Source organism: Gopherus evgoodei, chromosome 2 (assembly GCF_007399415.2).
Source record: "Gopherus evgoodei ecotype Sinaloan lineage chromosome 2, rGopEvg1_v1.p, whole genome shotgun sequence".
In the NCBI taxonomy this organism is placed as follows: Eukaryota; Metazoa; Chordata; order Testudines; family Testudinidae; genus Gopherus; species Gopherus evgoodei.
Genome location: NC_044323.1, coordinates 52,014,228 through 52,041,128, shown reverse-complemented (window position 1 = coordinate 52,041,128; position 26,901 = coordinate 52,014,228). Strand labels below are relative to the sequence as shown.

The 26,901-nt window shown below is 41.7% G+C and overlaps 1 protein-coding gene across 5 annotated transcripts in view; it reads right to left on the bottom strand.

Moving 5' to 3' along the window:
* PHF14 (PHD finger protein 14) overlaps positions 1-26,901 on the bottom strand; it is a 285,535-nt gene that overhangs the window by 245,067 nt on the left and 13,567 nt on the right. For all 5 annotated transcript variants that reach the window (XM_030550666.1, XM_030550667.1, XM_030550668.1 and 2 more), the window contains exon 4: positions 20,774-20,918. In XM_030550666.1, coding sequence (XP_030406526.1) covers positions 20,774-20,918 — 145 coding nt within the window. The remainder of the gene's footprint in view (positions 1-20,773; positions 20,919-26,901) is intronic.

The following is a 26,901-nucleotide window of genomic DNA, read 5'->3' as shown; positions in this document are numbered from 1 at the left end:
TTGCCTTCCTCCCTGCTCTACACTCCCCCATGAGGAGATGCCACTGGGAGTATTGTGGCAGCTGCAGGAGTGCACTGCTCCTTCTCTCTAGATGCATCCCCTCCTATCTCATTTCCAGCTCACGCTCACAGGATCTTGGCCACAGGTATGGCCAGCAGGTGCCTGCTCCAGGAGCTGCCCTGAAGGAGCCAGGCAGAGCCCCCAGTCCCTTCCGCCTCATTCCTTCCTACCAAGGCGAGGCAGCAGCAGTTCCTTCCTGCAGGCAAGGACCCAATCCTGCCCTAACAGAGGCTCTGAGAGTTGTGGCTTCAGAGGTGGGTTTTATTTGGGCAGCAGTGTCAGGGAAGCACAATCCCCAGAGGGAAAATGTGCTCAGTCTTTACAGGAAAAGAGCTCGAGTGAGGATAAATGGCGTGCAACAACTGCAGAAGGAAAGTCACAAGAGGAGGAGAGCAGCTAGGTAAGAGTCGGGACCTCAGCAGGGCCGGTTCACTGTGTAGATGGTGCTGAGTCACAGGATTGCACTCCTCCTAGATGGGATCCTGAACCCTCATACAGGAGATCCACATAATAGATTCCGGCTCTGAGTTTGAGGAAAGTAAAGGTCCACGCCTTATTGAGGATGATGAGAAGTGGGTGAGCAGCCTGGGGCCTCAATCCCACAACCTGCCAAGAGTCCAGCAGGCATCCTCAGGATGCAACCGTGTATTCTCCGGTAGCCTGCACATACTAGTAGAGGGGATCGCAAACTTCGGTGCTCAGGGGAAAGGGTGGTGGCTCAGGGTGCTTCTCCTTTGGACTCTCCACCCCCAAGGAACATGGTGTGACCTAGTAAGATCACTGGCACTGGTGGCCCAAAGGTTGGCAAAACTGCCCAATAAGAATAGTCCCCTCTCAGAGGAGTGGTGACACTCACGATTTAGGGGTGAAATTCATGTCCCACAAAGGAAAATGGAAAAATTAGGGAGCTCCTCCTCCCCTTCACCAAGTAGCATAATTCCTAACAAAACAGGCAGGAGACACAGCAGCTAATGCCACTAGAGCTTATGTGGGATCCAACTGCCCACTTGGGAATCATCTGTCTAAAGGGGTTAAGGAAAAGGCTGGAAAGGGGAACGTGTGGATTTATTTACCTTGCTGTTCAGGGAAGAGCAGATGGAGGAGGGAGTAAATAGCATAAAAAATTTTGAGGACAAATCCTGCAGTGTTAAGGTGACTCAAACTCTTAAACTGGTCTGCATTCTTACACATTTATGCAAGTATAATTTGTGTGAGGAGCCCCGAGAGGTGTATTTCCTTCTTCCAATACAGGGACTTAGTAGGAGGGCTTATGCTCAGTATGGTGAGGTAGCATGGTTAAGGTATGACACAGAATTTAGAAAGATGGCAGCAGGGGAACCAGATTTATCATGAGGTAAAACAGAACTTTGATTGCATGTATGACTCCTTAGCGCCCCGCCCAGGTACCATTCACAAAAAGCAGATTGCCAGTGACAAAACCTTCTTTTTAAAAACACAGATATAAAAGCCAATATGTACTTTGGATTAATGATAGGAAACATTTTCACACCCAAGGCTGGTACAACCACTGCTGTAGGAAGTGCTGGAGTCAGCATAGCACACTCCCCTGGTAGGTGAGTCAAGGGTAGTTCCTGCAGAACTGTAGAAAAGGGGAGGTTTGAAAGGTCCGGTTCTTCAAGAGATGCTACATGGAAAGGCAATAACCATGAAAAGGGCTCCTTCTCTAATTAACATACAGAGTTAAGAAATTTGTTATTGAACTACCCTAGCAAAAAAGACCACTTATTTATGGAATGGGTTTTCAGCAGGTTTCCAAATCCTATATGAGGGCGTGAGGTGCCACTCATGGACAAAGAAGTCCACTAAAGGCTTCGAACATAAAGAAAAGGCAGAGACCACCTCGGAAGTGGTGGGTCCCTTCCCATACATTCCAATACCAAAATTTCACATCTCTTCTAAGCATGGTAGCAATGGCAGCAAGGGTGGAATATAGACTTTCCATCACCTGTTCATTTTACTGTTGAACCCCAGGGATTGATTATATTGCCTTCCGCTATGTTCAGTGAGATAGTCCTTATTTGATGCTGCGGGTAGCCATACTTAGGGAGTGTAGTCCTGAGGTGATGTCAGCAAAATGCAACATCAGGTCTGCATTCAAATTGCTTCCAGGACATCCCAGGGACTTTAACTTGTTTGAATTTCAGTTGAAGGCCATTATTATTTTGATGAAGCTGTGCCCATGGGGTACTCAGTGTCATGTGCCAGTTTCAAAAAATGCAGCTCCATGTTGGAGTGGGCGATACTTCCTCGCACTGGACAGGCCAGTTTTGTGGACAACCTCAGTATCTTCCTATGTTCAAGAAGATTAGGTAACTGCAAGTACATGCTTCAGGTATTTCAGAACCTAGTCAACAGCCTTGAGGTTCCCCTTGCCACAGAAAAAACAGAAGGCTCTGCTCAAAGTTTAACATATATGGGAATTGAACTGGACTCAGTTTGGGGTTTCTAGGTTTGTGACCAAGAGCACCTCTACACGCTACTGTAATAATTTCTGTACAAAATATACCTTGTGAGCTATCATTTGAAAACTAATAACTAGCTGTTCAATGATATCATGGTGAAGTGTATGCAGCAACACTATGTGTAAAGTTATGAATTTTCCCCTCCCTCCCCCCATGATGATGTTAGCACATGTCCAAACCCACACAACCCTGACTAGGCAAAAGCTGTCAAACAGGTCTATCCTCAACACAGAAATGTATTATCTACCTCAAACTACATACAAGTAGAGCCCTACCAAATTCAGATCTATTTTGATCAATTTCACAGTCAGAGTTTTTAAATTAGTAACTTTCAGGTTTTCAGATGTTTAGGTCTGAAATTTCAGAGTTGTAACCATGGGGCGGGGGGCAGGTCACAAAGCTGTCATCCTCACTTCTCTGTTGCCTTCAGAGTCCAGCTCTGAAGGCAGCCACCACAGAGCTTCCCGCAGCCAGGAGAGGTACCCAGAGATGAGTCTGATCTCCCTCCCTTTCTCTCCCCCACAGAGCAGCAATTCAGGGGAGAGGAAGTCCTGTCCCTCCCCAGCTCTAGGAACTGGACTAGGAACTGGAACCCAGTGAATAGTAGAAGCCCCCAGCTGGGGCACCCTCAGCTGTGCCCCTCCCCTCCAATAGCTAGATTTCACGAGGGAGGTCTACTCTCACAGTCCGTGGTTTTCACGCTGTGCATTTGGTAGGGCCCTACATATAAGTAATAAACAGGGTCCTTGATACAGAAAAAAGGGTGAAATGGCAGGAGACAATGCAAATCTGCATACACATGGGAGAAGAAAGCATGGTGGCACCTTTACCATAGACTCCATGTCACTTTCTTTCCTGTTTGTATAAATTCTGTTAGAGGGCTAATCCTCAAAAGAATCCACTTCAAAAGGGTGATTGGACGATAAAAGAGAGTGGCAAAGAACACCACAAGGCATCTCTTTCCTCTCCTTTCCTCCACCCGCACATCCATGTAAGATTACAAAGGAACCAGCCCTTTGACTTTGTGGGGGAAATTCTGACCTTAGAATTTGGTCAGCCGTGTTCCTGGAAATAAGTGGTAGGAATTTTACCTTGAACCAAGTCTAGCTTGTTGAGTTTTGGCTACCAGAAAGCATTTTATTTTTCTTGTAATGGTTTCTAACTTTAATACCTTATACTTGTACTCACTTAAAAACCTCTCTCTTTGTACTTAAATAAATTTGTTTTATTTTTCATTAAACACAACACTGGATTAGTTTAAAACTGAATGGTTTAGCAACTCCAGTTAAAGGAGCAAACTGTTGAATGTTGACCATTTAATATCTGGACTTTCCAGGAAAGGGTTGAACTGTGCAGAACAGATGTTTGGGGGAAAATTCAGGACTGGGAGTGTGTTGGGGGTTACCTTGAACGTAGTAATTAAAGCTAGTGCAAGCCACTGTGCTACTGGAGTATTGTTGACAGGCTGTTAGGGTCAGAGTTGCTGGACCAGGACTGCAGCTATACACAGGCATTCAAAGTGTGACCTGCACGTTGTTAGGCTGTTTGTAAGCAGCCCTGGTTGGCAGCTACAACAGCAGAGCATTGTGAGGCACCCAAGACTGACACGCAGGCAGCCACACAACCCCTCACTGGTTGAGACTGCACAAAAAACGTGACAAGGTTACCTAGAGAAACAGGAATAGGTCAGGGCACTGACGTGGGCTCTTAAGGGAGCAAAGAAAAATTACTGAGGGTACTAAAGGTGATTATGGGGAACCTAAACTTCGCACAGCGGGTGGGGGCTCCCAGCTGGGCATTTTGTGCCCATCTGGCATCAACCTCCTCTGGAGTACAAAAACCCTCCACCACCACTGTATCAGAATGACAAGAGAAACGAAGGAAGACTTACAAGTGTGGGGAAAATTCCTTGAAGAGTTTCATGGTAGTTTTTGTTATGACATTTGGTATGGTTGCTCAAGAACGAGCTGCAGGTACAAGCTGATGGCTCAGAAAGCACAGGTTTGGGGGTTTACTTTCAAGGTGAGTGGTGTGGACAGATAGCCTGAGCCATATAGCAGAGAGATCATCTTTTTTGAGTTTTTCCTATACTGGTGGCAGTCGCTAGTTGGAGAGAAAACTTTCAGAACAAGAAAGTCAATTTCTGGTGTGGCAACCAATCCATTGTCCATATTGTAAATAGACAGTCAGCTAAGGCTGCAGTGGTAACAAAGCTAGTGATTGTCTTCATTTAACACTGCCTGTGGTTTAACATCATTTTCCATGCAGTTCATGCAGTGCACGTCCTGGGAGTGGATAATGGTGTTGCTGATGCTCTCTCACTTTCAGGACAACAGCCTCTGGGAACTTGCTCCACTGGCCCGTAGGGATCCAGGGGCAATGCCGCAACAACTCTGGAACTTTGGCTCTTCGAAAGCCTACCCAGTGTTATACATTAGATCAGGGATCAGCAACCTTTTGCACGTGGACCACCAGGGTAAGCACCCTGGTGGGCCAGGCCGGTTTGTCTACCTGCCGCGTCTGCAGGTTCAGCCGATCGCAGCTCCCACTGGCCATGGTTTGCACATGCCTTGGCCTGTGCCACTTCCTGCAGCCCCCATTGGCCTGAAGCAGCAAACCGTGGCCAGTGGGAGCTGCGATCGGCCGAACCTGCAGATGTGGCAAGTAAATAAACCGGCCTGGCCTGCCAGGGTACTTATGCTGGCCGCCCGTGTGCCAAAGGTTGCTGATCCCTGGGTTAGATGGTAAGGAGCCCTGTAACGCTGGCTCCAGTTATGGGTTACATAGTAAGGAGCCCTGTAATTCCTGCACTGGAACTAATTAAATGCTTGGTATAGGAAAATATGGATGATGGGGCAGGTAACACCCCCACCCCTTTTGTTAAAGATAATAAAAGCTGGGTCCGGCTACTAAATTCTATGCACGTTTGTCTGTATTTTGCTGCTGTGTCCACATCAACTTACCTTTTATGCTACCTGTCAAAGTCAAAATGGTTTTCTTCTGTGCATATGTTTGGTCTCTGTCCTCCAAGCCAAAACTGCCCCACTATTCTAACGATTATTGCTAGTGTAAATTTAGTGTAACCTAAATTTTAAACAGAATGCCAACTCCCTTCCAAACTGTCTGGGTCTTGTCGCCTCTTCAAAAATTCTCTAATTTTACTTTTTTTTTTTTTTTTTTTTTAAATAAACTAGCTGTTTGCTTCAACTCTGAGGCAGAATTGTGTTTTGTTTTAATTGAATTAGATAACCTTTACAAGATACAATAGATACCAGTGAGCCTTGCAGCAGAATTTAGGTCCAGTATCCTTCAGAATACATGGGACATCTAATTTTGCAAAGTGTCAGAAATACATTTTGTTCAGGTCATAACAGTCCATGAACATGGTGGATAAAAAATTTAATTTAATTTAAAAAAAACTTCATCTCACCAGCTAGATGACATTAAGCTGCTGGGTGACACACTTTACAAACCGCACAGTACACCACAATCACATATGAATGTTTTCTACACTAACTAGAAAAAAATGTATTAGGTAATATTAGGATGTGAGTTTAAACACACAAAAGTTAGGAAATAAAGTGTTAACATTCTTATAGTATCATTAACTCTTCCACAAACTGTGCTAACAGTGGGTGATACTGTTTAATGTAGACAATATGTAGTTTTATGTTGAAAACCTTGACTTTCTCAATTTTTCGCTTTAATCCACAGAATTGTAATTTTTTTTAATGGAAAATTACCCAAGTTTTAAAAAACACTAGTATTGTAACAGTTCCAATTGAGCTTTCAAATTCATACTGCACTGAGGTGAATAAGGTGAGGACAGGCGGATTCCCACCTTTGCTGCTACTGTCTGGAAAGAGATAACTTTCCATAAGATCATATTAACAGAGCAACAGCATCTGCTGCATCAGGCATGAAATGAGAACTTTTAATGAAAATTCAGCATTTGCAAAAAATTTGCAATATGTTCACAACTACTGTATTTCACAACCCATAATTTTCTATTCCCTCTGAAAATACTTCTGAGAGTATTCTGTCTTCTCCCTCCTCCATAGTTAGTTACCAATTGACCTATTTTCAGTTTAAGTTCAATCTGACAGGGTCAATTTCAGAAAATGGAAAGTATGCGATGATTTCACAAAACAGATTCTACACAAAAAGCCAACACTAGGACAGAGAAAGCTGTAAAATCAAAATACTAGTAATTAAATGATATTTTACTATACAATAAGTACTCTTACGAGTACACTCCTTTTTAGCACAGAAAATTCTATTCCCTGCCATAGAGATCACAGCGAAGTAATAAAATAAATAGACTGAAAGAGAGATGTCTGGGCAAACGCAGAACTTATTTAATTCATAGCAACTAAACCCAAAGGCAATTGATGGCAAGTGCACTACCCACAACTATGTCACATGCTAAGATATGTACCAGACAGTTTTCTTCAGACACACTGCAATCAATGTGTCAGGAGAACTGACACCACAGTTGGGGGTACCCTGCTATTACAAGAAAGTTACAAGATCTTAGAATAAAGGCATCTATGCAAAGTGACAGATTAAAGATTTTATAAAAGAAATGGGATTTATCCACACCTAAAAGTGAACATTCTGAAAAGTAATTATACTGTTATAAATTTAATAAAAAAAGAGTCCTCCTTCTCTCCTTATATCAAAAATTGAGGAGAAAAAATACTTTTAGTTTTGTCCATGAAACAAAAACTACTACAAATGTTTGTCAGTAGACTTACATTTCTAGGTTTGCATTGAAATTTTTCATAGACACATGAAAACAAACCAGGGTACTGCATGGAAGAGTGAATTAGTAAACTAGCCTTTCATTTGTATTATTTACAGGTTTGGGGTATTATAGACTGCAATCACTCTGAATGACAGTTATCTGACTTACAGAGTTCATAATATCTACTAAGATCTTTGCAGAGCTTCTAAATTCTATGCACCACATCAATTGGACTTATAAATTGAGATAAAACTCCATAAAACTAACTCAGAAGTTTATAAATTCTGAGAAAATTAGGAGTAGGTGGAAGTCTCAGCAGCAACTCATGAAACAAGGGACAGGAGAGAGAAAGTCAGACAAATCTTCATCCTCTGCACCCCTATAGAGATTCTTACTAGTCTTAGGGCATGTTTAAACTACAAAATTAGATCGATTTTACAGAAGTTGATCTTTAGCAAAACGATTTTATACAGTCAATCGTGTGTCCCTACTAAGCGCATTAGATCGGTGAAGTGCTTTCTCAGTACAGTGGCTCGCATTGACTGATGGATTGGTGCACTGTGAGTAGCTATCCCACAGTCCCTCCTGCTCATTGGAATTCTGGGTTAAACTCCCAGTGCCTGATGGGGCAAAAACATTGTTGCAGATGGTTTTGGATACATGTTTGTCCCTCTCTCCCATCCCGAAAGCAATGGCAAGTAATCGTTTTGCGCTTTTTTTTCCCTGGGCTCTGTACTCACCAGGGAATTGGTGGGAGGAAGAAATCAGGGGGAAATCTGTGTGTGTTGGATTTGCTAGCCTGATTTTGCATTCCCTCTGGGTGAAGAGGAAAGTGCTTTTGTTTCCAGGACTGGAAACGGAGAGGGGGAGTCACTCTGTTTGGATTCACAGAGCTTGTGTCTGTGTATCTCTCCAGGAGCACCTGGAGGGGGGAAGGAAAAAAGGATTATTTCCCTTTGTTGTGAGACTCAAGGGATTTGGGTCTTGGGGTCCCCAGGGAAGGTTTTTCAGGGGGACCAGAGTGCCCCAAAACACTCTAATTTTTTGGGTGATGGCAGCAAGTACCAGGTCCAAGCTGGTAGCTAAGCTTGGAGGTTTTCATGCTAACCCCCATATTTTGGACGCTAAGGTCCAAATCTGGGACTAAGGTTATGACATGGTGGCAGCGGTGGGAGGGGTTTACGCCTTCTCCAGGAACTAACATTCTGGACTTTGTAAGCAACCTACAAAGCACCCTCCGACACTCTTTAGCCCTTGCTAGAGAGAACCTAAAGGATGCTCAAGAAGAGCAAAAGGCCTGGTATGACAGACATGCCAGAGAAAGTTCCTTCAAGGTAGGAGACCAGGTTATGGTCTTGAAGGCGCAACAGGCCCATAAGATGGAAGCATCATGGGAAGGGCCATTCACGGTCCAAGAGCGCCTGGGAACTGTAAACTACCTCATAGGCTTTAGTGAGGAATTGGGAAATGCTAAAGTGTACCATGTTAATTCTCTCAAGCCTTTCTATTCCAGAAATTTACAGGTTTGTCAGTTTACAGTCCAGGGAGATGATGCTGAGTGGCCTGATGGTGTCTACTACGACGGGAAAAAAGACGGTGGCTTGGAAGAGGTGAACCTCTCAACCACCCTGGAACGTCTGCAGCGGCGACAAATCAAGGAGCTGTGCACTAGCTTCGCCCCATTGTTCTCAGCCACCCCAGGACGGACTGAACGGGCATACCACTCCATTGATACAGGTAATGCTCACCCAATCAGAACCCCACCCTACCGGGTGTCTCCTCATGCCCAAGCTGCTATAGAACGGGAGATCCAGAACATGCTACAGATGGGTATAATCCGCCCATCTACCAGTGCATGGGCATCTCCAGTGGTTCTGGTACCCAAACCAGATGGGGAAATACGCTTTTGCATGGACTACCGTAAGCTAAATGCGGTAACTCGTCCGGACAACGATCCAATGCCACGCACCGATGAGCTATTGGAAAAGTTGGGACGTGCCCAGTTCATCTCTACAATAGACTTAACCAAGGGGTACTGGCAAGTACCCCTAGACGAACCTGCCAAGGAGAGGTCAGCATTCGTCACCCATGCGGGGGTGTATGAATTCAATGTCCTTCCTTTCGGCCTTCGAAATGCACCCACCACCTTCCAGAGGCTGGTAGATGGTCTACTAGCTGGACTGGGAGAATTTGCAGTTGCCTACCTCAATGACATGGCCATTTTTTCAGACTCCTGGCCCGAACACCTACTACACCTGGAAAAGGTCTTTGAGCGCATCAGGCAGGCCGGACTAACTGTTAAGGCCAAAAAGTGTCAAATAGGCCAAAACAGAGTGACTTACCTGGGGCACCAGGTGGGTCGAGGAACCATAAACCCCCTACAGGCCAAGGTGGATGCTATCCAAAAGTGGCCTGTCCCAAGGTCAAAAAAACAGGTCCAATCCTTCTTAGGCTTGGCCGGATACTACAGGCGATTTGTACCACACTACAGCCAAATCGCTGCCCCACTGACCGACCTGACCAAAAAGACCCAGCCAAATGCAGTTAAGTGGACTGATGAGTGTCAAAAGGCCTTTACCCAACTTAAGGCAACGCTCATGTCTGACCCTGTGCTCAGGGCCCCGGATTTTGACAAACCATTCCTAGTAACCACGGATGCATCTGAGCGTGGTATAGGAGCAGTGCTCATGCAGGAAGCAACAGATCACAACTTCCATCCTGTCGTGTTTCTCAGCAAGAAACTGTCTGAGAGGGAAAGTCACTGGTCAGTCAGTGAAAAGGAATGCTATGCCATTGTGTACGCCCTGGAAAAGCTACGCCCATATGTTTGGGGACGGCGGTTCCAACTACAAACTGACCATGCTGCACTAAAGTGGCTTCATACTGCCAAGGGGAACAACAAGAAACTTCTTCGTTGGAGTTTAGCTCTCCAAGATTTTGATTTTGAAAATTCAACACATCACAGGAGCTTCTAACAAAGTTGCTGATGCACTCTCCCGTGAGAGTTTCCCAGAATTCAGTAGTTAAAAAGTGTTCTTAAAATGCAGAAGTCTGTTAGTTATATATTTAGTAGTATATGTAAAGATGCATGTGTTGTAGTAATCTGTTTATTTTAAAGTTCTAGAAGGAAATCGCCGCCAGTGAGCTTCCCCACTGTCTGCAATTTGGGGGGCGTGTCATAAACAGATAGCTAAGGGTTAATGTCTCTTTCCCCTGAAGCACCTGACCAGAGGACCAATCAGGAAACCGGATTTTTTCAACTCTGGGTGGAGGGAAGTTTGTGTCTGAGTCTTTGTTTTCTGTCTGCCTGCTTTCTCTGAGCTTTGGAGAAGTAGTTCTGTTTTCTAATCTTCTGTTTCTAAGTGTAAGGACAAAGAGATCAGATAGTAAGTTATATGGTTTCTTTTCTTTGGTATTTGCATGAATATAAGTGCTGGAGTGCTTTGATTTGTATTCTTTTTGAATAAGGCTGTTTATTCAATATTCTTTTAAGCAATTGACCCTGTATTGTGTCACCTTAATACAGAGAGAACATTTGTATGTATTTTTCCTTTCTTTTTATATAAAGCTTTCTTTTTGAGACCTGTTGGAGTTTTCTTTTTCTGGGAAATTTCAGGGAAATTGAATCTGTACTCACCAGGGAATTGGTGGGAGGAAGAAATCAGGGGGAAATCTGTGTGTGTTGGATTTGCTAGCCTGATTTTGCATTCCCTCTGGGTGAAGAGGAAAGTGCTTTTGTTTCCAGGACTGGAAACGGAGAGGGGGAGTCACTCTGTTTGGATTCACAGAGCTTGTGTCTGTGTATCTCTCCAGGAGCACCTGGAGGGGGGGAAGGGAAAAAGGATTATTTCCCTTTGTTGTGAGACTCAAGGGATTTGGGTCTTGGGGTCCCCAGGGAAGGTTTTTCAGGGGGACCAGAGTGCCCCAAAACACTCTAATTTTTTGGGTGGTGGCAGCAAGTACCAGGTCCAAGCTGGTAGCTAAGCTTGGAGGTTTTCATGCTAACCCCCATATTTTGGACGCTAAGGTCCAAATCTGGGACTAAGGTTATGACAGTCCCTCTCTCCCATCCCGAAAGCAATGGCAAGTAATCGTTTTGCGCTTTTTTTCCCTGGGCTGTCCACGCAGATGCCATAGCATGGAGCCCACTTAGCTGCACATTTCTTTTGTGAACATTGTAAACACCTCGCACATTATCCTGCAGTATGTGCATAGCCTAGCTAGGAGCCACCAGCACAAGGAAGATTGTGAGAAGGACATGGACATGGACGTTCCTGAAAGCACGGGATGTGGCAATTGGGATATCATGACGGCATTGGGGCATGCTGAGTCAGTGGAACTCCGATTCTGGGGCTGGCAAACAAGCACAGACTGGTGGGTCTGCATACAGTTGTGGGTTTGGGATGATTCCAAGTGGCTGCAAAACTTTCGCATGCGTAAGGCCACTTTCATGGAACTTTGTGATTTGCTTTTCCCCACCCTGAAGCGCAGCAATACCAAGATGAGACCTGCCCTGACAGTTGAAGAGCAAGTGGCGATAGCCCTGTGGAAGCTTGCAACACCTGTGTGCTACTGGTCAGTCAGGAATCAATTTGGAGTGGTCAAATCTACCGTGGGGGCTGCTCTGATCCAAGCAACCAAGACAATCAATAACTTTCTGCTAACAAGGGTAGTGCAGGTCATAGTGGATGGCTCTGCTGCAATGGGGTTCCCTAAACTGTGGTGGGGAGACAGACGGAACGCATATCCCTATCTTGGCACCGGATCACCTTGCCAAACAGTACATAAACCACAAGGGGAACTTCTCAATGGTGTTGCAAGCACTGGTGGATCACAAGGGCCATTTCACCAACACCAACGTGGGATGGTCGGGAAAGGTGTATAATGCTTGCATCTTTTAGAACTCCAGGTTCTTCAAAATGCTGCAAGAAGAGACATTCTTCCCAGACTAGAAAATGTCCTGTTGGAGATGTTGAAATGCCAGTAGTTACCCTTGGGGACCCAGCCTACCCCATGGCTCATGAAGCCGTACACAGGCAACCTGGACAGCAGTACGGAGCAGTTCAGCTATAGGCTGCCCACTCCTGAGTAACCCAGGGAGAAAAGAGGGATTACACTTGTTTTATTTACACTATATAACACCAATACAGCATTTGTGCAGAGATTGTGTAGTACTCACATACCAAGAAAAAACCTTGCAAAATTATGTGTAGCAGCACTATCTAGTGACTCCCACCACAACAATATCAAATTAAGCACCACAATACATACTATATTAATTGAATTATCCAGTCTCATATTAAAAAATGGTATTTAATTAAATACATCTGACACTGCAGAATTCCTAGTCTGTGACATATAACGTTTTTATTCTGATGCGAAACCCCTTTGCTATAGGCCCCTTGCCACAGACATGAAGCCAATCTTGATATAGAATACATTTACTCAATTACCTGATTGCATGGCTCAAATTTAAATGTAATCTCCCACATTTTATCTTTTAACACTATATATACATATGCAGCTCACTTATTTTCCTTCATACTCAGTTCTTCCTATCATTCAATCCAGTTAATCTTCATAGGACTCCACTCATTTCTTTGATATGCTGTTCGACTGCGAAGTGTCATTACTAAATTATATCTGAGACAACTCAAATGTTAGCCATAATTATGCTAGAAATAACTACAGAAGTCAGAAAGTAGGTAATTATTTTGCAGCTTATCTACACAAAAATTATAGGTACTTGTGAATACAATGAGTTTCTTTATATTTGTGCTGTTGGAGATGCAATGTAATGTCTGAAGATTACCTTCTAACTAAAAAAAGCACATTTGAATGCATTTAGCATTATAGAAATTCCTGTTTTAAGCAAGATGTCCATTAAGATATAGTACACCTTATAATATCGTCATCATACTCCAGATAAAAAGTCAAGTCTTATCAACAGACTTTATATTCAATGAGTTAAAAAAAAAAACAAAGTTACTGCACCTGAAAAGTAAACAACAACAAAAACAACAACAACAGATGCATTTGGACAAGATGAAATTAAGAAAAATGGATGTAAAGAAATAAACTGTCTACCAGTTTATCCCTACAAATGCCTCAGTGAAGTCAGCCAATTGCCTGGCTATCTAAAAGTCCGCTTGTTCCTGAGCCCCATACCTAAAAAAATTAGAGTAATGTAGGGCTCCATTGGTCTTCTTCACAGAAATACTTCTTACCATATTTGTGCTGTTGACCCAGATACAAAGTTTAAAGCAGAGTGTCAAACATGTAGGTAGCTGGTTTAACGAGGTCCCCATGATGTATTTGTGAGACTTACGGGACATTCAGTTTGCATAGAAGCTAATCTTTCATGTAAAAAAAGTTCCTTGCTCTCAAGGCTGTGAAAAAACTTTCCGAATATGAACTGGAGGTAGTCATTGCAGCAAGGTCTTTCCAAGTCTGCAGACAGCTTGAAACAATGATGTGACCTCTCTTTTCCTGTATTAATCTCACTGGAGTGTCAACTATAAAATCAAATGACAATATTTTAAGATTAACTAACTATTTCATTTCTGATAATCTTTGCAGAATGAATAGGGTGGGAGCAAAGCTGCTTCTGCATGAAAGGAAATGCAATGGAAACAGACAGAAAAGTGGGAGGGAAGCACAAAGGATGGAGAAGGAAGAGAAACCATAAGATATAGTGATGATCTGAAAAGGCTAGTATGTTTTTCCACTTAGTGACATTATATGCAACAATAAAATTCTGAACAAGAAAACTACGAGTACAGTTACTACAGGCCATATTCTCTCCTAGATCCTTGTACAAAACTTCCACTGATATCAGTGAATGTTTCACTGTGGATAGAAGGGAATACATACATGCTACATGTTTATCTACATGAGCATAAACAAACATGAAATTCAGTCCTCTTTGTTTGACACTACTCACTTAAAGGGATAATACCAGATTGCCTCTTTTCCTAAAAATTGCTTGACTTTTGAGCTAAGGGTCCCAGTAAGTCCTCTTCTAAGCAGAGTAGATGCATAGCTAGCAGCCATGAAGACATTTCCATAATGTGTTTCTCTACATAAATTTTCTTAAATAAATTCATGCTCCTAAAGTAAAACAAACTAAATCTGATTTTAAACCTATTAAATAAAATAAATTCTGAATATCAATGACAAATCTTGTTCCATTTCTAGCAATTCGGACTAGTTTGAATTAATTGATTTTGTTTGCATTCTAAAAAGTTAAAGAAAAAAATTATACACATTGTACTATTTACATCAAGGGATACAGGAGTAAGCTTGAAGACAAAATATGTTTGGTGACAATGTACTTTTAGACATTTAAAACTACAGGTAAAAGAATCTTTGCTGCAGAAAATATATGGAGCTATTATTGTGCAAACAGACAACTATAATCTTCAAATTTTTGAAGAAAGAGGTTTAGTAAACTAAGGGAAGAATTACATGTTTTATAAATTAAAAAAAAAATAAAAATTAAATAGAGTTCATGAATTTTAACTAGGGAAAAAAGACTGTCACTTCTCCAATATACTGTATATATTCGTTCATAATCCAAATTTTTTTAGTAAAAAAGGGAAGCATCAGAGAAGGAGGTCGGCTTATGGATGGGTATAGAAAGGGAGGACACAGCCCCTCCCCACAACAGAGGGAGCAAGGAGAGGCAGCACAGCCAGCAGAGCCAGAAAGGAAGAGGTGGGGACAGAGTCTCTCCACTTCTGGTCACGCTGCTCTCCCCCCAGCCTCCAAAGCAGCTGCAGCTCTGGGGCTGGCAGGCTGCAGCAGTGCTGCTCAGCCCCGCCCCCCAGAGCAGGTTGTGGCTGCGCCGAGCACGCTGCAGCCGTGCTGCCCAGCCCGCTGGAATATGCTGTGGCCACGCCGCCCGGTCTGGCCCTCCAGAGCAGGCTGCGCCTGCGCTGCCCAACCTGCCGGAGCAGCTCCAGCCAGGCCAGAGACATCCTTCCCTGGCCCTCCCTGATAAAATGGGAAGGGATGGGATGGGGAGAGTGTGGGGGTCCCAGGTTAGGGGTGAGGTCATGTGGGGGGTGATCATAGGGGTTACTCCCCTGACTCCCAGCTTCTCCCCCCCAAAAAATTTCCCCATCAGTTGCTGTCCCAGCCCATCAGGGTAAGCAGCTGGTGCACTGGGACACTTTGCTTACTTAGGTTTACCTCCATGCCTGCGGACGCTCGAGGTAAACAAACCATCTCAGCCTACCAGCGGTTTATCCTGATGGCTTGGGAGCCAAAGTTTACTGACCCCTGAATTATAGGGTTAGCTTATGAATAGGTTATAAAAATTTTCCATTTTTACTTATCCATGTTGGTGAGGTTGGCTTATAAACGAACCGGCTTATGAATGAGTATATACGGCAGTTTCCACCTGCACTGTAACAAGATACTTTGATACTAGTTTATTCACTCACCTTACCACTTTGTCATAAAGAGATTTTCATGGAACTCTAAGCCTCTAGGGCAGTGGTCCCCGCCATGGCGACCGCAGGGGCATCTTAATGCGCCCGCATCCTGGCCCCCAGGAGAGCACCCGCCGAAATGCCAATGAATTTCAGTGGCATTTCGGTGGGGATGCCTCTCGATGATGCCGCTTGCCCCCGACAAGTGACGTCATCGAGAGGCATTGCTCCCGAATTTCGGAGGCAACGCGTCTCAATGACGTCACTTGTCAACGGCAAGTGGCGTCATCGAGAAGCGTCGACACCGAAATGCCGCCGTGGTCCTTCATCTGGCACCCACCAGACGAAAAGGTTGGGGACCACTGCTCTAGGGAGTATATTTGCTGATCATGCAGTAATATTCTGAGAATTATCACCATCACTCTTCACCAGCATAACAATTCAATCATCACTCAAAGACAGTAGGCATTGGTTTCTTTTTTCTAATAAGCTAAGCCAACACCTAGCTAGGGAAACGAGAAAACTGCTGTAAAAGTTTAGTTCAAACCAGTTTCCTGCAACTTACATCCATCTACAACCAGCACATTAACAGATATTGAAACAGAAGTTGTGGGCAATGCAGAGATAGATGTGTTCTGGAATGAACCATAAAATAGAAGTTCAGAGTCTCAATTCATTAATTTGTAGCTAGCTCAAAGCATAAGATGTAGAGAATTTTCAAAACACGATTTCATGAGTAACGAAGGTGGAGTAAGGAGACAGAGAATGTGTGATATTGGTCTGGCATGACTTATTTCAGGGGTAGGCAACCTGCGGCACGCGAGCTGATTTTCAGTGGCATTCACACTGCCTAGGTACTGGCCACCAGTCCGGGGGGTTCTGCATTTTAATTTAATTTTAAATGAAACTTCTTAAACATTTTAAAAAGTCTTATTTACTTTACATTCAAGAGTTTAGCTATATATTATAGACTTACAGAAAGAGACATTCTAAAACGTTAAAATGTATTAGTGGCACACAAAACCTTAAATTAGAGTGATTAAATGAAGACTCGGCACAGCGCTTCTGAAAGGTTGCCGACCCCTGACTTATTTCATACACAAAACACCAAGTTCTCTTATGGAACAACTCCAATAGTTCCCACCTTGTCAAGAGACTTTAGGTAGCCCTAAACCACTCATCGAAGACATTTTAGTCAATGAAAGAAGAGCTAACTAAGGGTATGTGCACACTACCCACCGAATTGGATTGGATATAGTGTCTAGACTAGATGCAATAAATCAATCCCCGAGCCGTCTCCTGTCGACTCCTGCGCTCCAGCGCTGCGAGAGGCGCAGGCAGTCGACTCACCGTGGTCAAATATGTCAACTTTAGCTACGTTATTCACATAGCTAAAGTTGCGTCACTTAGATCGATTTCCACCTTCCCCCCCAGTGTAGACCAGGGCTAAATGTTACAAGTAGTCAATATTTGTCTGGAGGGAATATGAACTCACAAAAGGAAATTAACTTTCTCTGTAGTTCGTAGGGACAGAAGAAGCAAAGAACTATTTGTTGGAAGAGATTCAGTCTAAAGTTAAAAATTTTTCTATATTAAACGAAAAGCTATTTTGCCTTTTTGAAGCAACATGCAAAGAAAATAAGAGTGCCTCTTACTGGCTTTTATAGGTTTAACGTAGAAAACCAGAGGTTCTAGGGGTTTCTTCTCTCTTTTTTTTTTTTAAATGAACTTCAGAAATTCAGGTAATCTACCTTGCTTTCCTAGGAAACTCTATGGACAAATGAGAACTGACAGGGATAGTACATCAGAAAAAACAAATAAATGAAATCTGATTAGTTAAAAGCACTTTTACTCCAGCTATTTAAAATGTTCTGATTTTTGTTTACACCTAGCTAACTCTGATCCTTGGGAGGAAAAAAGCACACCCACCCTTCAATTAAGGCTGATAAAGCTCCAAATCTTATTTCAGAGTTATCCAAGAAGTCCTCCTACAAAAACGGGGAAAACAGAACCTGACTTTCCTGTATTTCTGAGATGAAAAAGAAACAGAACAAAACAAGCAATTTTAAAAAAATGCAGGCTATTTAAAGAAACAAATAATAGCACAAACTTCTCTACCCCTTGCAGGTCACCTTTAACTTGCTTGCTCTAGCAACATGTTTCTAAAAGTCTTGCAGTGTCATGCCTAAATAAATAAAAATTTAAGAGTAAACTAGTAGTACATAGAGATGCCAACTTTCTAATTCCAGAAAACGGAACATCCTTACCCCACCCACTGCCCCACCCCTTCCCTGAAGACTGACCCCTGCCTCCCCCACCACTCCATCCCCCCTCCCTCTGTCACTTGCTCACCCCCACCCTCTCTCACATGCTCATTTTCAATGCACGGACCAGACAGACATATTTATTGTTTTGACAGATGTATTATGCTAAGTTCAGGTTTTATTTGTTACAAGATGCTAGAGCTGAGAACAAAACAGTCAAAAAGGGTAATTTTAAAAAAAAATGAAATTTCACAAAGGTTTTCATGATTCTATCCCTCCCCTCATCCCATTTTTCGTAACCAGCTCCATGTGTTTAGTTCCCTGAAGTTATTGTAATTTTATGTGTGGAATTGTGACTTCCCACTACCACAGCTGCAATGGTTCCATTGAAGGCCCACTACCAAAGCCAAAATACAAATCCATAAGAGCACAGTCACAGAAATGCACAGCTGTCCAGTACCTATAAAAATAAATCTGTACAAACTGAATCCCACACCTACATGCAGATACACACTGTTCATGTGTACACTTCTAGCATGCACTAACATATATTTCCCACATTATGTATTATTACAATTATTGTTTAGTGCATAGAGACCCCAACTAAGATCAGGGCTCCAGGTAGGTGCTGGACATACGCATAAAAGAGAGAGTCTGCAACAAAGTTCAGAATGTAACGAGACAAAGGTGGGGAGAAATGTCTGATACATTGGCTCTTCTGCAATTACTAATCAACAACATTCACTTTTTAAGAAATAATACATTTCTTTTAGAGTTCCTGTCTCTTCTAAAAACTTGTTATGAAATGAATACACACATTTTGTGTCATCAATTTGTGCGCAAGCCAGTAAAAGGAATAGAAGTCAAAGAGATAGGCTGTAAATTTTATTCATACAGGTACACACACATGCGGCAATACACACATCTCCCCACACAAAGACACGGTCTCTTACACACACGTGCATGCATGCATGCATGCACTTTCCTATACAGAGAGACTTTTTCATACACTTTTCCAGGGGCTGCCTAAAATCATCCAGCCGGGAAGGGGAGAGGGTGGGCTGGAGGAGAAAAGATTTGGGGCGGGAGGGGTGGGGGGAGTGGAGGAGAGAGATGTGAAGGGAAAGAGTCCAAGGACGAGAACAGGGTGGGGGCAAGAGGGGGCAGTGAAGGAGAGAGAAGAGGGTGGGGGGGGTATGTGGGGTCCATGGGGATGCAGGGGGAGGTGCTTGAGGATGTGGGGGGCACAGAGATGTAGAGAGACATAATGGGAGTGCGGTAATGTATGGAGGTGAGTAGGGTGCTGGGATGTGGGAGGTGAGGAACATGAGGGTGGCGGCTCTGGGCAGTGGAGAGGATGGGTGGCAGAGTGCTGGAACGGGTACAGGGCTGTGATGGGTAGGTGTAAGGGGCAGGATGGGATGGGACAGGGAAGGGATGAAGTGAGGGGGATGGGGATGCAGCCCCATTCCCAGCACTTAGAGATGGGGATAAACATACCTCCAACTCCTGGGTGCCGGTGATGGGGCGACAGACAAATGGCGGTTCGCAGCAGGGCATGCACTGCAGCTCAAACCCAGCCACGCGAGGAGAAGAGAGTTGGGCAGCAGAGGGAGAAATATGCCCCCTCAACAGCCACCTGCTGAGCGCATGTGAATGGTGCTAGTTCCTCCCCTTCCTTGACCCAACCAATGGGAGCTGCACCTGCGGGCGGGGCAGCATGCAGACTCTGCCCTGGCAGCCCCTAAGGCTAAGAGCCAGACATTCCGGCTGCTTCTGGACCCAGGAGCCATGCAGGCTGCAGCGCGGCACCAGCAAGGAGCCTGCCAGCCCCGCTGCGGCACCGCAAACCAGACATTCAATGGCCCGGAGCTGTCAGGATTCCTTTTGAACCAGGTGTTCTGGTCCAAAACCGGACACCTGGTCACTCTAGTAGACCAGCTAATGAAAAGACTAAAGGAGAAAGATTTCTGAGCCTCAATTTTTTCATGAAACCCAAAAGGCAGGCAGATTGATACTGCCTACTGAAAACTCTACTTAATTGCATCTCTAAGGCAACACCCCTTAGCTCCCTTATCACTTTCTGCATGTTACAAGAAGACTTCTACACGCACAACACTACCCAGTGTGAACTTCTGGAATAATTACCAAATAATAATAATAATAATAAAAAAATTACAATAATTTTCAATTCCTCTTTTCACATAGCCTGAACTTACTCCTGATTTAAACCTCTTATCTTCACTAATATACTGCATTTAACAAGCATCTAACTTTCCCATGAACTCAACTGCCCTGACCATATTCTTTCCCAATCAGCTACATGCACCTTTTGGGCCTCATTGGCCCTCTGTCCACTTTGTGCCACTGCAAACTTTGCTCTTAGAATTTACAGCCATGACCTTATGCCCTAGTTTATGAAGCAGGAGCACAACATTAGTACACCTAAATTTAATCTGAATTCCCAAAAATAAGACCTGAAATATAATATCCTGCATTTTAGCATTTTCAAAATGGAATTTACACTAAAAAATATTTTATAGCTTGCCTCATATTCTCTGAAGTTTTCTTCTCAAAAAGCACATTTACCTAAGGGGGGGGAAAAAATCACTTTTGGTCTGTTAGAGTGAACTTTATACTACTGCAAAAGATCTCTGCAATACAAAGAATCTAACACCAGGTTTTTAGGGTTCATATGTCAGACCAGGTAACTTACTTTCTTTATATTTTATGTCTTTATCTTTTCCTTCCCAATAATAAAATAGAATGAAAAGACAAAATTACCTTCGTGCACTGTAATTCCACAATTGTCACACTGGATTATTTCATCAGCATCTTCACTGTTATCCCCAAGACAAACACAGCAAATCAGAATATGGTCCATTTTCTGGGAGGTCCAGTTTTGAGACTTTTCAAGGATCAGAGAGTCCTAGCATTGAAAAATTAAGATGCAATGATTACACTGAGAATCACACTGGAACAGTTCATTATTTCTATTGAAAACAGGCATTTGCCCAATGTAAATAAAAAAAATTAAAGAAGACAAGGATAAAATATATTGCTGACCTGTAAAATTTTTATATTTATAAATGTATACATAAAAACATTTTAAAGCATGTAAAAGCCTTCAAGTGCTTAACTTTTCACGTACATAAAAAAAAAGTCTTCCTCTCCGCTATAATTGTATGATGTCCAAGCGCAATTCTGCCATCTACCTTTTAGGGTCTTGATGATGCTCACTGTAGGGAAGCTTTACTTGGGTGGGCCTTATAAGATCTACTAGAGCAGGTCTCCCTTCTGGCAGACCTTATCTACCAACTTGATTTAAACTATTGGTGTTCTTTAAAAGAGGACTATCAGAAATATACAAAAATTCACTGCAAGAAGAATTTTGGGAGTCCAGCTAACTTCAGAAAATTATTACACTAACAAAAAAGTCTATACCTTCTCAAAAGCCCACACAAGTGTTAAAGTATAGTGCTGATTTTATATATGATAAATTAAATGGATAATAATTTCTCATCTTCTCACTACTAACATGAGTGAGGGTTTGCGGGATCACATATATAGCTTATAAAAGTACTTTAGAATTCTTCAGTGAAAAGCACTATATGAAGTGAAATATTACTAATGTATACCATTTTATATAATTCAGTTAGGAATTTCTCTCATGAAAATGTGGAGCAGTTTATATGATTCAGATATAAAAGAGTGACGGATAAGTTCTGAGTATTTTCAACCTTTCAAGGTATTTAAATGAATACTATTTAGAATGGATTTAAGGTTATACTCAAATTGATTAATATGTTTCTGGACTGTATAATTGTGTCTCTGTACTGTATTAGCACACTGCACCCCCAACTTCCACCTCCATTTTTATAAGAAGAGTAGAACATGGAACTTAGAGTGGCTTCACCAACAAAGCCTTAATGTATGGAGAGGTGAGGCATCGGATGCACTAGTAATAAAACCATCACTACTGGTTAATTAAAGAAGCACTTGTAATAGTTTCAGAGCATAGGTTGGCAATCCATGACTGACATGGCTACTATTATAATTCTTGGCATATCCCAGAATCTGTACTGTTATGGATTTTGGAGCAACAGTGGAAAAAGTGAGTAGAAGTTTTCCTTTCCGAACATCCCATTCCCACCCCAATCCTTCATTGACGATTGTGATAATGTATTAACACCCTCTTTTTAACCCTTAGGTCAGTGGTTCTCCAATCCCCATGTGAACTATTACCTTCCATAGCCTCTCAATCCCACACAACACTGCTCTCAAGATGTTTTGTGTTCTGCTACCACCAGGAAAACTCCACAGATTGCCTGTGGCCCATGGACAACAGTTTGAGAACCATTTCCTTAGAAAATAAATCTGATGCCCAAGTGGCTCTGAAGATACAAAAGTAATTTGCCATACTTGCATCGTTCATTGATTGATCACTTTGCTCATAATTAAAAGCAATACAGTACTGGACAGAGAATATCTTAAGTAGTATGCAAAGGCAATTAGTTTCCAGATGATGTGGGTCTTGTGATATTTTCTCTTCTCAAATTTTCCTAAAAACAAAAAAACGTTTCTAGTTGCAATATTCAGGACTACAGGTAATAGTTACAATGCAGTGGTAACAGACTAATGACAGCCTGGGGACAGGTGGCCGAGGTGGATTTATGGTTCAGCATAAACTTTTGAGTGAGATGAATTAACATAACAGAATAACTGTTCCAGTTAACTTTTCATTACCATGCTAAATACATATTAATAATCCTTGCTGCAAAAGATAATGCAAGCTGTACAATTAATATAAAATTGTTTTAAAATTTCTAGTACTCAAACACTGAGAAAGGTGAGGCCAACACCAAACTGATGATTTGAAAGTCTGAGTAATATATCTAGGTCCTCAACATTTTAGGGAATTTTCCAAAAGCTCAAGATGCAGCATTTCCAGTATGGTATGTAAAACCACTGTTTCTACATTAGGTAAAAGATGTGCCTAGATTATACATAAAATCTAATATGGCGCACTAGAACTAGGAATAAAATGTAATTTACTATGGTGTATTTGCCAACATCACATGGAGAAACTGTTGAGTTGGTTGTTCTATTTTTCTGAAGTTTAAGGAAAATTAGAACAAAAAGTCTACATAATCTCAGGAGACCAATACAGAGGTCTTGTATGTATAGATCAACAATACAAAGCTCGTCACTTCTTGGTTACCAGTCTGAATCCACCCCCGGATGCTTTATGATGGTTGTTCAGTGGCCTACGTAGAATGTTTGTAGATCTCAATCTGGTTCCACTACACAGTACAACTGGTATCTTGATCTGAGAGGCCAAGGAACAGGGCACAGAGAACAAGTGATCTTCCAACCCCAAAATTTGGATGCTGAAGTTCAGGTATGAGGCACATTGGTGGAGTACTGTGGGAAAGTTTGTACTGCTGCTACTACCTTTTCTGTTTACAGACGATTCCTGGTTCTAGAGCTGTTAATCTGGCACAAGCTATATATTTACATCAAACATTCAAAAAAACAAATAAAAAATACAGGCTGTCATTACATATTTAAAACCCATTCAGGATTCAGGCAATCTCTTCAGGAATCTAAGTGAGGAGCAAGTAGTTATAGCCAGATTGCTTGTAGTTATTGTCCTGAGAGAAGCAAACGAACTTACAGATGCTCACAAAGACTATGGTAAGAAGAGAGCGTAACAAGATGAAGGCAAGCTAGTAAACCCTATACCCTCTGCCACTATGAGTAAATTTTCCATTACCCTCTCAATCAAGAAAGAGATCACGCACCTTGAGGTGATGGGGAAGAGAAGTCTAGGCATAAAAGAGAAAATTATAAAAAATAGTATACAGTGTCATGTTTGCATAAGGGATGAACAGGAAATAAAGAAGGAACTAAAGTTTTCCCCATATTACTTAGGTTCAGGATTAATGACGGTTTCCCTCTACTTTTAAAATAAATCCAGGAAGGCCAGCACTTTGTGACAAGACTCATAAACTGAACATTTCTCTCCCTGTATAACTGCCTATAAATATGATTTAGGTAACTTTCCCTTTACTGTACACAAACAAAAAATTGTTAGCAATACCTCCTAACTATGGCAGATTAACTGTACCAGTGCATAGTTAAACTTGCAGCTGAGAGGTCCTTAAAGGTCTAAGGATCTTACAGAAAGCCAGAATTTTCAATCAACACCACAGGCTCAGATTCTACGCTCGGCTTCATTGAGGAAAGTCTAAAATTTTGGTCTGATTTCTAGTTCTATAAACACTGACATTTTTCTAACTAAAAGCAAACTTATAAAACTTGTGACATTTTATCCAAATGAATAAAACTGTACTGTGAAAACACTGATATAACATTTATACGGAGAAAATATGTATGAGAAACAGACAGAAGATAGAGGGCTAAGCCAATGCTGCAAGAATATCAAATTCGGCATCAAGATTAGGTTTTGTGAGGGGACGCTGAACCTGTGGTATGGTGCATGTAGTGGCCAGGAACCCTCATGTGGGGTCAAGAACTGTTGTTCCAGCCAAACCCTACACCTGCAAGATAAAGGGACAGATTTCATTCTCACCACCACTTAATTCCCCATACAAAACCCTCTATTGCAGGCTTTTGCAGGAAGTATTAAGTTTCACAACCTATGCACATGTATCTCCTAATAACTTTAATAGGAATTGCAAAGGCCCTCGCTGAAAAAGAAAAGAACTCCTTAAAGCAATAGCGATTATAAAATTGAAGTGCATCATTTATCTACTAATGATGCTTGACACAAGTTGCGACAAAGTAAGCTTGTCTGCCTACACTTAATATAGTAGAACACTATAAAGGTACTGCATTACAACACAGGTTCAAGTATAACATGGTCTGTCCTTGAATTCTATCTTTGCAAAATGAAAGGGTAAAAAAAAAAAAAAAAAAAAAACACAGCAAAAAGACTTGAAAGAGATAAGAACCAAAACCTTATTAAAGACCTCAATATTAGCTGCCGACACAAGGTTAGTTGCTTAAATACTCTGTCCTTTCATACATCAAGCACAACAACATCTGCATTACTAGGACTTCAGCTTCTGCATTGTAATGAGATTCTGCTGGACTCTAAAGGAACTATTTTTACTAAATGTGAAAAATTATTATATGGGTGCTGCCAGCAGCACTTTTAAAATCTTATTGTTTCAAATCCCATGAAGTGAAATTGGACATGTATTCAGTTAACCTAGAAGTTAAAACTAGATTTAAAAAATTAAAGTCCATTAAGCCAATTTTCAGTTTTAGAGATTCAATCACCTTACTTGGTTTTGAAGAAAAACAAAATCTAAAAACAACTTAATCAAAAAATTCAGATAGCTCTTAACATGCATTGCTAGGATAATTTTTAATCAGTTGTGATACTTCATTTTGAAAGGTAGGAAAGATGGTCTTATTATGAATGCCCCAAGATTTGAAGCTAGGAGAGTTCAGTTTTAATTCTGACTCTGGCACAACTGTGGGGAAGTCACTTAAGAATCAATCTGGCAAAGTGCTAAACACCCTCAATTACCATTCATGTCACTGGGAGCTGAAGACACTTTAAGGATCAAGACCTTAATCTCTCTGTTCTTCAGTTTCCCCATCTGTAATATGGGATTATACTGTAACAACACTAACCTACCTTGAATATTTTGTGAAGATTAGTCCATTAATATCTGTGAAGTGCTTTGAGAGCCTCAGCTAGAAGGCATGGATAAGTGTAGCAGTAGTTCAAAATGAGAAAACAATATAAAGAAAAAGGGACTGAGAGTGGGCTACTCTCACCTTAAGAGATCCCTAAAGAACAGGGTAAAATAGGCCTGCAATATCACTGCCTGTATTGTACCTACTGGGTGGCAAGAGGGCAACCTTTATCTGCTATGAGGCTCAAAATGACAGTCATCTAAGAAGTACTTTAGATCTTAACACTATAAAATCAAACCATTCCTTGTGGGGTCACAGCAATAAGCATATAACGCACACAATGTTGCAAATTTCAAATGTAAACAAGTGTACTGGTTTAATGTTAAAAACAATACATGCATATGATAAAAGTAAAACCTAAAGGATATAATTCTCAAGTTATCTTTTTAGTCACAGCTACTAGCATTAATAGGATGCACAAGTGATAACCAATGTTAGTGACCAAATCCATAAAGCATCTACAAGTAAGTCTCTATAAAAGTACAACACAGAAAGATATTTGTTTCTTCAACATTCCAAAACACTCAACCTTGCTCAACATAATATGGAGTGTTAATAGAAAAATCAGCACACACAAGACTCTTTAAATGAAAAAACCTTCTAAGTAATCCTGTATGACTATAATTTATCCAGAAGTTACACCCTATTGTATCAACAGTATAATTACCTGTAAAAAGTTTAAAACAATAGTCTTTATAGTGATTTTTTGAATATTACAACTATGATGTATTAAGTCAACAATCTTAACAACCCAATAGAGCACTACCACCTTATTTTAGGTGATAGGAATTGTGTATGCTAAAAGATTGCAATATCAGAAACTTAATACATAATATTTGCATTCTGAAATCACAGTGTATTCAATGCAATTAATTTTTACCTATGGTACTGTTTGGTGTTTTAAAAAAATTAGAGCATACACTAAAACTATGAACAGCTTGCTAGAGAAATATAACATTCATTCTAGCTGAGCCCACATCAGAGTACATGTTCCTCTATTAAGAATTCTTGAACAGTGAACGTAATTTTTGTTTTCTATGATGTTTGCTGCAATAAGGAACTGGATCAAGAATATTTGCTTTTGGGGGGAGGGGTGGCATTTGTTAGGACGGGTCATAGCTATTATGCAACTTTAGCATTGGTTTCTGTTTAAGAAGATACATGCTATAACAGAACTG